This window comes from Schistocerca gregaria, chromosome 1 (assembly GCF_023897955.1).
Source record: "Schistocerca gregaria isolate iqSchGreg1 chromosome 1, iqSchGreg1.2, whole genome shotgun sequence".
Classification (NCBI taxonomy): Eukaryota; Metazoa; Arthropoda; class Insecta; order Orthoptera; family Acrididae; genus Schistocerca; species Schistocerca gregaria.
In genome coordinates, this window is record NC_064920.1 from 770,631,376 (window position 1) to 770,643,514 (window position 12,139).

Sequence of the window (12,139 nt, forward strand, 5' to 3'; positions counted from 1 at the left end):
GCTATAACTGTTTGTTGTTGGAGAGCCCAAACACATTTAGTGTGTGCTACGCAATATCATCACGTATCTTAATTATAATATTGTGATAAGTAATTTTTTGTATCTGAAACCAAAAGTTTATACTGTTAATAGGTAATAATAACTGTTAACAAAGAATTCTTTCTGACACTGAATAATTGTACCTTCTGAACAGTAACACACGGTTTTCTCTTATAATATCCATATATGTGGTGACTAGTAGCATCGTATTGGAATAAATCAGAGTTTCTCTCATTGTTCTGTCTTTCTTTTTTATGCTGGTTGTCTATACAAGGTGATTCAAGAAGAAAACTCCCTCACTAAACATTTGTGGACCTCTGTTTATATGAACTTTTTTCTTTAGTTTTACTTGTAGAATAACATATTAAAATATTTGAATATTTTCGTGAATCACCCTGTAGATTAAATGAACCAGCCCGTTCCTGGTCAACAAAGTATTTTCCCATAGAAACTTTGACAAGATTGTTGAGACCCTTTAGAATGTCTGCAGTTCTTAAGACTACCTTTGTTAGAGGCAATAGCTACACTATTCCCTCTCTTCTTCTTTATTCCCACACTAATCCCACAAACCCACATTTCTCACCACACAAGGCGTAAGCGGATTGCTGAACTTTCCATTAAACGCCCACGCTTGTCTGCACACTCCTGCTGCAAGTTTCAGACATTCTGTGGTATAAATACAGAGAACTAAAGCACACAATAAAAGCAGATCACAACTCTTAGGTTACTGGTGAAAAGCATTGTCTGCAATTAGCTGGTAACTGCTACCTGCAGTAGCAGTGTGATTTGACAATGGCGAATGGAAGTATCAACCAAGTGCATTCTCTGATCAGTAAGAAGCTAGACGTCAGTCACTTTGTTGTTCTCATCCACATATAATTTGTTCTCTTTCATGTTGGTGAAACGCTGCTAATGGGTAATTCTTCGTTTAATCTAATCTGCTATGTGTTCACACAAATTGCATGAAACAAAGCAAACAGAAATACATGAAACAAAATCCATTTTTATATAAAATTGAATCAATGAGCGTATTTTTTTAAGATTCTGCTATTTGTTTTTATTATTATTATTATTATTATTATTATTATTATTATTATTATTATTATTATTATTATTAGCGAATGTCCCCATAGGAGAACGATAAGCAGGTGTTTTATCAATATTTCTTTAGGTTCTTCTTGTTTTGCCAATATTTCTTCATTTTCTCCCCAAAGGCCTTATTTCTTTCTTCAGTCCACTTTGGTCGGTGTGGTTTTGGTGCCGTCTCTGAAGTAAACTTCCACTTGTCAATTTTTCTTCTGAATGTATCCCTGTCTGATGCGTCTGTTATGTCAATTTTTGCTTTTGTCAAATCCTTCTTAACTTCAGTTACCCAGGGTATTGTTGCTTTAAGTGATGTCACATAGTCCAATAGACGTTTAGTTAACCTGTTTCCAGGTAATCTGTGTAGGTGTCCATAAAATTTCATTCGTCTCTTTCTGATGTCACTTTCGATATTTGATAGTTTTTAAGTTGTTTCGATGGTCTGCAGTCTGTATCCATCTTGTGTGTATCGTGGTCCCAGAATTTTCCTAATAATTTTTCTCTCTATTTTCTTAATATCTTGTAAATCTAGTTTTCTGTTCAGTGAGAGCGTTTCACTTGCATATGTGAGTGTAGGTTTGATAACTGTGTTGTAGTGTCTGATTTTAGTTCCTTTTGACAGGCATTTTTTGTTATATATGCTTTGAACAAGTCCGAATGCTTTCTTGAATTTCTGTACTCGGTTGTTTTGTGCTATTTTCTCGAGTCCTGTTGGTTCAATAACTTCGCCGAGATACTTAAAGTGTTTGACTCTGTTGATTTCACCAAAATTTGTTTCCAGTTTCGGAATATCTAATTTGGAGCACATAAACTCAGTCTTCTCAAAGGAGATTTGCAGGCCAAGCTTCTCTGCACATTCTTTAAGGATCTCAATTTGTTTTATTGCAGTTTCTTCACTGTCAGTTATAATTGCTAGGTCATCTGCAAATGCTAAATATGGGATGTTCAATTTTCCTTTACCTCTTCCTAGTTCAATTGGTTTCCAGAAGTTTTGTTTCCTTAGTTCGATTTCCCATTCTTCCATTACTTTGTCTAAAACTATGTTGAATAATAGTGGCGAGATCCCATCTCCTTGTCTTACTCCTGTTTTAATTAAGAATGGTTCTGAGATTTCGTCTATGAATTTAATTTTTGATTTGGTTTCTGTCAGTGTTTGTTCGATTAGTTTTCGGGTTTTGGTGTCTAGTCCACGTTCTTCGAGAATATTAAATAGAGACTGTCTGTCTATAGAGTCATATGCTTTTTTAAAATCAACGAATGTGCACACTATTGGTTTAGACCGGATTGCTTTCATTTTCAAAATAGTTTTAAGGTTAAAGATCTGTTCAGGGCATGATCTGTTAGGTCGAAAGCCTGCTTGGTAGTCTGAAATTGTATGTTCTAGTTGTTCTTGTGCCCTCTTTAGTAGACACGCGGATAAAATTTTATAAGTCACAGGTAAAAGTGAAATGCCTCTGTAGTTGTTTACGTCTGCTCTGTCTCCCTTTTTGTGCAGTGGATGAATTAGTGCACACTTCCAATCCTCTGGAATATTTTCTGTCTGCCAGATTTCTGTGATGATTTGGGTGATCTCTTTTAGGGAGTTTGGGCCAAGGTTCTTCAGTAGTTCAGCTACAATTCCATCCTCTCCTGATGACTTATTATTTTTGAGCTTCTTAATGTGGCTATATATTTCTTCCTGAGTTGGCGCTAGTGAACTTTCATTCGTGCATTCTGGTTGTAATCTGGGGAATCTAGTTTTCGGTTGTGGGCAGTTTAGAAGTTGTGAAAAGTATTTAGCTAGTTCTTGGCAATTTTCTTTGTTAGTTAATGCTAATTTTCCATTTTCTTTCCTGAAACAGAGGTTTCGTGGATTGTATCCTGTGACTTGATTTGCGAACATTTTGTAAAAATCTTGTGTGTTGTGGTTCCTGAAGTCTTCTTCTATTGAGTTTAGTTGTTCATGAAGATATTTTCTTTTAGTTTGCCTAAGTATTTTAGCTGTTTGCTTTCTCACTTCGAAAAATGTCTGTTGCGTGGTTTCTGATTTGTCACAATTGTAATTTAGGAAGGCATGTCGTCTCTCTTCTATTGCATTATCACAATCTGAATTCCACCATGGGTGTTTGGATTTTTTCTTTAATGGGATCAGTTCTCTTGCTTTCTGTACAATTTTTGTTTGGAAATCTCTCCAATTGTTTGCAGGTTGCTTTTCCCATACTTCTGTAATTTTTGATTCTTCTATTTTTTTTCAGATCAAATTTGGGAATTAGTGGAGTTTTCTTTCCTCCTTTCCTTTTTGGAGTGAATTTAATTTTCACTCCGGTAAGATAGTGGTCAGAATCTATATTTGCCCCTCTGCGGATTTGAACGTCATGTATTTCTTTTTGGAAATCATAGGAAATCGCAACATGGTCTATTTGAAATTCCCCTAGCTGAAGGATAGGGGATCGCCACATTTTTTGTTTCTTAGGGTCCTTTCGAAATGATGTTGACATGATTTTTAGGTTGTTTTGCTGGCACAGCTCGATGAGCCTCTTGCCATTCTTGTTCGTGAATTTGTGTGCAGGGTAGTTGCCGACTGTTTTTTTTATATTTCTTTTCTTTGCCGATTTGTGCGTTAAAATCACCGAGGAGAATTTTTACGTCCTCCTTTGGAATTCTGGACATTTCATTTTCAAGTTTTTCCCAAAATTTTTCTGTCTTCTCGGGTTCTTTTTTGTTATCAAAGTTGGTGGGTGCATGACCATTAATAAATGTATATGTTTTGTTGGTGTGCTTGACTCGCATGGTCATTAGTCTGTTACTGATTTGATTCACACCTATAACAGAATCAAGGATGTCCTTATTCACAATAAAGGCCATGCCAAATAATGCAGCTCCTTTGCATATTTTCTTGCCTGTTTTACTTTTAAAGATACGGTAGTTATTGTAGTCTATTGTTTCTGAATCGGTGAATCTAGTCTCTTGGAGAGCAAGGATTTGAATTTTCTGTTTGAGTTCTGTCATCAGATTATGTAACTTGCCGGTTTGTATTAGTGTTTGGATGTTGAAAGTGCCAATAAATGTATGCGACTTTCGTGGAAGTTTACCAGAGAACTCCGATTCTCTCTGTCGTACTAGCCCAAACTCCCCAGAATCCGATAGCTTGGTTGTCGCCACAGGGCGAGTGGGTTGTCCACCTAGGGTAATATTAATTTTACTTGTACGAATCATACTGCTTGTAATTCAGTTCGAGCTATGCTGGGTAGTTAGAACCAGGGATTGTTAGTTCCTGGAGCATGGTGTTCAGACGCACCTCACATGGTGAACAGACGCTGGCCAGAGTACCGGTGGTTGCCACACAGACGTGTCTGGACTTTTGATATGCTTTATCTTCTCCGTAAAGCTAGCCTCTTCCGCCAGTTCCGTCGTACCGATGATCTTCATCTCCGTCTTCACTGCCGTTGAGGTCTTCATCGTACCCTGAGAAGGGGCCCTCACAAGGTACTATCACCCGGGCCAGGTGAACCAAGGTTTTTTAACGAGGTGTTACTCCTCCCCCTCCTCCTTTTGCAACCGGGCTTGGGACCGGCTTTGGCGGAGTTTATTTGTTTTTATTATTAAATAGTTAATGCAGTAGAGCTAAAATATTGCCACACATTCAGAAATCAATGAAGTGGATTAAAGTGACTACAAAGGATTGTATACTGTTTCCCATTGGTTAAAAATAAAATAAAGAATAAAGCAACAGTGTAGGATTGGGGCTTGAATCAATATTCTGCCTTCCTGGGAGAATTTTTTCCCAACATAAAAAAAAAACAGGCGTTTGTTACTAAAAGACATTGAGGAACAGTTATATAATGAAGATGATAAACATCCAGGATGTTCAAATTTTGACATTTATTTCTAGTTGATCTCAAAGACCACTGTTTAACTAGGTGTATTTAAACATTGAACCAGGTTCTGTTAACACCAAAGGTGGGTCATTATTTTTTATTTGATGAGAGTTGATTAATATCTTAAAAGGATCAATCTTTTCTCATGTAAACTTCAAAACATTACAGCTTGCTGTATCATGGTGCGTGTAATTGTAGACTGTAAGGTGTCACTTGCACAGAATATAGGCGGCACTGCCTTACAAAATTCAGGCAACTTTAACTACATGTCATAAGTGAAAGATATGTTCTGCTTCAGATAGGCGCAGCACAACAAAATACACAAAATCTTCTTCAAGATGCGAGAAGCATAACGGATACAGAAATAAACTCGGTACACAGTTTCTTGACTGAAAGATTTTTACCCATAACCCAAAATCTTCAACATCAAATTCTTCGCTCAAAAGCTGAAAATGATGGTTTTGCACGCCTTGTGATTGAGCAGGTGAGTAATTACTGTGTAAAACATAATTTCTGGTGTTTATTTACTGTTGTTGAGATATAGAATAAGCCTGTTTCATGTGATGAGAATGTAGTTAAAAAACAAGAATTATTTGTGATCTGAAAATAAAATGAGTAAACAGGCATAATTCTAACAAAGATGTTATCCATTTTCTCAAATGTGTTAGAATATGTGTCCTTACATTATGATAGTTATTAAGACGTGTAGTTATTTAATTTGACCTGCTAAAATATCTGTGCAATTACTAGTCTGTTGGTAAATCTTCTCGGCAGCAGACACTGTGAATAGATTCTAAGCTTTACAGGATATTTGCCAGCCATTTACATTTCATTTTCAGTATCCTGAAAGTAATGCAGTAAATGGTGTTACCCCATTTACTTGTGATCTTATTCATCCAGTAATTATCCATAATGACAACTGTTTGACATAGCTCTTTTTGATGTAGGTTTGTAAAACTATTCACAAATTCCATGTGTACCCATCATTGAACATTTCTAACAAGAACAAAGTTACAGTTTGGCAGATTAAATCCCAACAGACTTGGGGAGGGGACAGTCATATAAGGTGTAGGCAGGCTGCTAGTCCTGTATGATCACACATTTTGAGTTTTTGCAACACTATATGGTGCTGTTGAGGTATGATGTTGGTGTGGTTTTAAAATCTGTTGTTAAACAAATAATGCCAGCATTCAAATTGGCAGAGCAGTTTATTTACAGTGAATGTATAAAGACATGGTGTTGTAGAAAGATTGCAATTTCACTAGAAGGTGTCATTTGGATGATTCTTTGGATGCACATAGAGGTGCAGTGTGTCAAATAATTTTCTTCAACACTTGGTAGTCTGCAACCTCTACAGAAAAAAAATGTTAACAATTGCGTGGAATGTATTTGTACTTCAGAATACGAACAGCCATCAGCTGTACAAGGTAATGACAACAATCAAAATTTGTGCCAGATCACGACTCAAACCAAGGTTTCCTGCTGTAACAGCTGTAGTCGCTGCAGTGCCTGTTCCTTCAGACTTGCATGCTTGTCCAAAGGGTCACTGCATTGTTCTTTTTAACAACACAGGCACTGCAATATTGTATTGTGTACAGATTGTGTTCAATGAGTGACAACATATGTAAGTTTGGGTATGCCCATGGCTCATGCATGGATAGCTGAAGTGGTTAAGGCAAACACGTGTGTAAAGTGGGAGATATATATTTAAGTCCCACCCCAGCACAGCTTTTCATTGTCATCATTCTCTTATACAACTTGTGGTTGTTCATATTCACAACTGTGAATACATTAAGCGTGCATTATTCTTATTAACAACTGGTTGCAGAAATTGGCTGTGATTCTGCGTCATCTGTTGCCTATTTTGTGACAACCAGCCAAAATAGACTGTTCCTAAACACAGGAATGCTGTGTGCAAGGTGACCGAAGAGTATGACGGGGCTCACAATAAACCACTAGCATAAGGGCATCCTGCATTGAGTCTGCGTAGCAAATGGATATTATTTATGATCTTAACTGCAATACTCTGTGGTAACTAAGTCCCGCATAAAGATTACCCTTCCTTAAAAACTGAGTAAGGCCTAAATTAATGAAATGTAGTCTGGCTGTTCTGGACTGTGGTTGTACAGACACTCATACTTATATAGTGCAATGTAACATTTACTTCAATATCTGTAATACTTCATTATTGCCTTTTCCTTAAGCTACCTCCACCTAATAGTATTTCATATTTGCGTAACAAGCAGGGACCTCAAAAATTTGCAGTTTCCAGTAGATGTAAACATACAAGCGAATTCTGTCTCAAGTGCAGTAACACAAAATTACGCATAAATGCTATTTTGAAGTGAATTGTATTTTATCAGAGCAAGTTTGAAATAGCTTTGTTTTCAGCAGGTAAATACTGAAAATGTACTCAGCTTGTAGCTATTGGTATTGCAAATCTAGTGAAGCCCAGTTTCTATAGATAATGTATGTAAGAACATGTTTGCAAAACAACAAATGTATGAATGTAATGACATATCTGCTCTCGATGCTTTGTTGTAAGGCTTGTTCTATTATTCGGAATGGTCTGTGTAAGCTGTATATCATGTAATGCAATGTAGGGCTCAAGTGTGGGACAAATCATTTATTAGTCTTGTTTCAAAATGCTAAGGCTTCATCCTCAGGCAGATAGTATGACAACCTTTCAAATTTAAACACACAATCATTTATAAACAAAAATATTATAAATTTTCTTGTTCTTAACAATAAGCAATACAGAGACCCAAATTTATGCTTAATGTATGAAGCTGTTTTATTTCAGTGAAATGCCCTTGCAGTGCTGCAGTATCGCAAACCCAGTAAATAAAATTTTGAGTGGCCACAGTCTCAAAGCTCTCAACGTAACTTACTGACTGTAATATAAAAGTAGTTTACCAATCCAAAGAGCGATTTTCGCAAGCATCCACTATGGGCAAAAATGGTTTCGATGAAGGAAAAAAAGCTGACTTGGATTAGGCTCAAGAATATTTTGTTTTAATTACTTCCACATAAGCAATGTGCTATGCGTCATTGGTGCCCACTTCTACTATCTAATAATAATAATTGTACTTCTTTTAATTAAATTTATAAAAGGTGCCAATTTGAAATAAAATGAGATTTGCATTAACTTTATAACTATTATTGTTCCACAATAAGGAAAGTTCTACCTGTTTCAAAGCCATTAAGGTTACTCATGACATGTACGACTTTCTCCAGTCAGTGACATAAATTTGAAAAGGCATAGAAAATATGAAACCTATTTGGTGAGTGCAAGACTGACTTGCTAAACCCAATCACAAATCGAACAATACGTAAACAAAATGGGATCTGCCCCACATCGATCATAACTGCGAGTGCCATTATGCCACTTGTATAGCAAATAATAATATTACTGGGTGTTGCAGGATAGGAGCATGTAAAGCAGCTGTATATTCTTGTTATTACTTCGTCAGTACAAGCCGTTGCTGATTTCATGCATATCTCCCTCCTATTCTCTGTGTGTGTTAATGCAGTCACTGTCACCACACAATGTCATTCATGAGCAAAACATACCTTCCCTTCCAAACAGCCCAAATGGAATAGATCGAAGCCTTGTTTTCCTTAATAGCAAGTAAGCCATGTGTGCCAACAACACCCTTAGTAGACATTAGCCATAGCCGCGCATTCATCATAGACCTCGGGAAACACTTGTGTAACCAAAGCAGGTGTAAGTATTTGGATGTTGGTGGATGTGTCACAGGTATAACAGCAAAGGTTGATGGCGAGACAGTTTTGTAAAAACATAATAGTAGATAGATGGCCAATTATAGTGGACACTTTTTATTAGATTCCCCTGTCCGCCTTCGTAGCATTACCGCCTATGACACAGGGGGCTCGGGTTCGATTCCTGGAAGAGGACTGGGTGTTGTGTGTCCTTCATAATCATTTTCATTATCATTGACTCTCAAGTCGCCGATGTGGCATCACCTAAAGAGGACTCGCAATACGGCGGCCGAACTCTCCCCCCCCCCCCCCCCTCCCCCCCCCCCCCCCCCCCCCCTCTAATGGGGCCTCCCGGCCAACAGTGCCATACGATTATTTCCATCAGATTCCACTGGAATTTGAGGGCAGACTTGGAATGTTTTCTGTAAGGTAGTTAGCATTCACATTCAACGCTGATCTTCAAAATTGCCCTAACTGGAAAAATGGTACTTATTCACCAATTCAGATACAAATAACATAAAAGTAGAACCCCTACATGGCTTCTATACCTTAGGTCGAAAAGTTATTTTCCCTCACTAAAATACAGGGATAAAAGGTAGAAGTTTCAGCATACTCACTCACATCATGCTTGCTGTATCTTACGATTTCTTGTCTCAAGTCCGTCCTGAAATTATTCCTGTGGTGGCTGCACTCCATCCTTCAAATACTTCCTCTTTGTTTATTCTGAACAAATCTAGTGTGACGTTACTCAGTTACTTCTGAAATCTCAACCATCTCATAATACAGAACATAGTAGGCAAAGAGCTGAAAATACTTCATTACAACAGGACTCAAAGTCAAAACACTGTTCTCCACTCTCTGCTCTTTATATATTTCCACACTGCAGAGACAAAGGGCTCCCTGGCTTCTCCTGCTCTTTAGTATCCACCTTGATTGTGTTTTCATGTACAACACACCTCACTCAGTATGGTCTTAAATATACAGGAAAAAAACACATTCTGCATCAGTGAATATCATTTACTGGGTAACTGGTTATTTTATCCCAGGACTATTGACTTGGCTACTCTCTTGCAGCTGTTGTTCCTGGCATCCCTTCTGATATTCCATAAAGCCAGCTGCACATCAACACTGTCTGAACCCCCCTACCCCGTATGCAGAGCCTGAATTTGTGATGGGCATTTTGAATTACTTTGTAATTCATTAAGGACTTCCTCAAATCGTTGAATATAAGAATGCTATGATTGTGGTATCTTTAACAATAAAAGTCTATGCAGTTTTCCTATTTCTTTCATCCTACTATCGTAAGGATTGGATGCCTGATGATATAGTGAAATGGAAATAGTTCTAATCTTGTGATGTTGTGGAGCATGTTTTCAGAATTTTGATCTGAATTATGGACTGTTGTCCAATACCATCTTCTTCACCTGTCTAACTTCATGCAAGAAATGACTTCAGGACGTGCAAATGGGGCCCTTATTAGTTATCCCAAGAGGACAAACAAGGCTCTTACTGCTATCTCTTCTAATCTTTGTGGAATAATCGTAAGTAATGGTGCATAATGTATTACCAGTGGGTTCACCTTCTATTTGAAGCACTGGACTCACTATAGAATTTAATTTTTCCTGTTTCTAAGCAAGCAAAAGCTCCCCCACATCTTCAAAATTACACACATTCAATTGTTCGTGGCTACTACACATTATTCCGCAGTTCAGGTGATTGTATGGCCCCAATGTGCAAGACTGAATGTGTGTCATTTCTGTGACCATCTTTGCCATTACGTCTGCTATCTCTTTAATTCCTAAAATTTCTAGCATTCCAATTGTTCCTGCCTCTCTTGTAATCACTATTCAAATTGTGATCCAGTCTTTTATCCTGATGCCCCCATGTGCCACCGCCATTGCTGTGACATCACAAATTAAATCGCTGACAGTCATAAATCACATTTCAAACAATGGAAAATGCAGGATGGAATGTGAAAAGGAAAGTTGCTACTCATCGTACAGCGGAGATTCTGATTTGCAGATACGCACAACAAAAATAGCTTTTGGCCAGTAATACCTTCGTCAAACTTGGACACATCACGAGTGAGTTGCGTTTGCGTGAGTGTGTATTTGCAATCGAGGTGGATTATTTATAATCATTGACATGAGTTAATTTTTATGCTTAAATTAAATTCCACATCTAAAGATTATTTTTGCATGTGTTTGATATCCAAAAACACTGTTATTCTGATAATACAACTTTATTTTTCATATTCCATTTAGCAACATCAATTATGAACCATGAAAATTAGTAATCACTATTGTTAACTTATATAAGGCAAAAACCATTTTACAGTAAAACTAATAATAATAATAATAATAATAATAATAATAAGCTTTAGCTTCCACTCCTCAAAGAAGATGGTAGTTTCTTTTCCACAGTTTTCTGGCAGAAAGCCTAGATAGAAATACATTTTTCTTTGTCATTGTCCTTGTTAATGCAAGAATATAAATGATCTAACAAACAATCGGCCTGCGCCACTGCAAGCAAAATATCTCTAACATTCACATAGAGATACCATACAAACTGTTTTAATTTTGATATATGAGCAACTCCCCCCTCCTAAAATTTTATGAACTGCCATGAATTAGTGGCTAGATATAGAATTTGTATGCTCTAAACTTTTATAACTCTGGTGCATAGTAAACGTTTAGATATGAAACTAATTTATATATTGTGTGTGTGTAAAATAAAATTTACTTTTAAAATACATATTTTAAAGTGTGTCACACTTTTTAATTGTTTTTGCTAAATAAAAAAATTATATGGAACTAGTGAATATCTTACCTTAAATTTGCAGCTGCTTCTTTAGTTTCCTCTTTAGAACAGGAGTGTTCGCAGGCTCTAATTTTCAGTTCAGGAAAAGAGTGGGAACCTTGTCGTTTAACTCGTGCACTGATTCTCTTATGTTAGTTTCCATTAAGACCCTTCTTCAGTCTTAAATCATCTTACTTTCTCTCTCTGATCCTGACAGGGACTGTGCTATGGGGACTAGGCTCAGCATTAGCAACTGGAAAACCTTGTCAATCTTCTTCATTATTTGTTTAAACATTTACTCAGTACAAAGCTTTAGCTCTTTAAAATTCTTTTCCAAACCGTCCAAGAATGTGGCATGACTTAAAATGTGTTCCGGAATTTGAGCAACTGCTTCCCCTGGTCACGTACCTTCTCAAATTTGACAATTCTGTTTTATTGTGTAAGTTTGACAAGAAATCCATGCTATTGTACTTTTGTTACTATCTACTATATCCTCAGTAGGAGAGAAGACTATGCTTCATTGGACATATCTTCAGGAATATTTAATGTGCCTGTGATGTGGAGAGATCACTTTCCTGGTCAACATTTTATGACTGCAGAGGATTTGGAGTAGTTCACTGATCATGACCCTTACTGTT

The 12,139-nt window shown here is 37.0% G+C and overlaps 1 protein-coding gene across 1 annotated transcript in view; it reads left to right on the top strand.

Moving 5' to 3' along the window:
- LOC126268318 (kinesin-like protein KIF11-A) overlaps positions 1-12,139 on the top strand; it is a 186,430-nt gene that overhangs the window by 139,690 nt on the left and 34,601 nt on the right. The window contains exon 11 of the mRNA XM_049973900.1: positions 5,278-5,463. Within this exon, the coding sequence (XP_049829857.1) occupies positions 5,278-5,463 (186 nt within the window). The remainder of the gene's footprint in view (positions 1-5,277; positions 5,464-12,139) is intronic.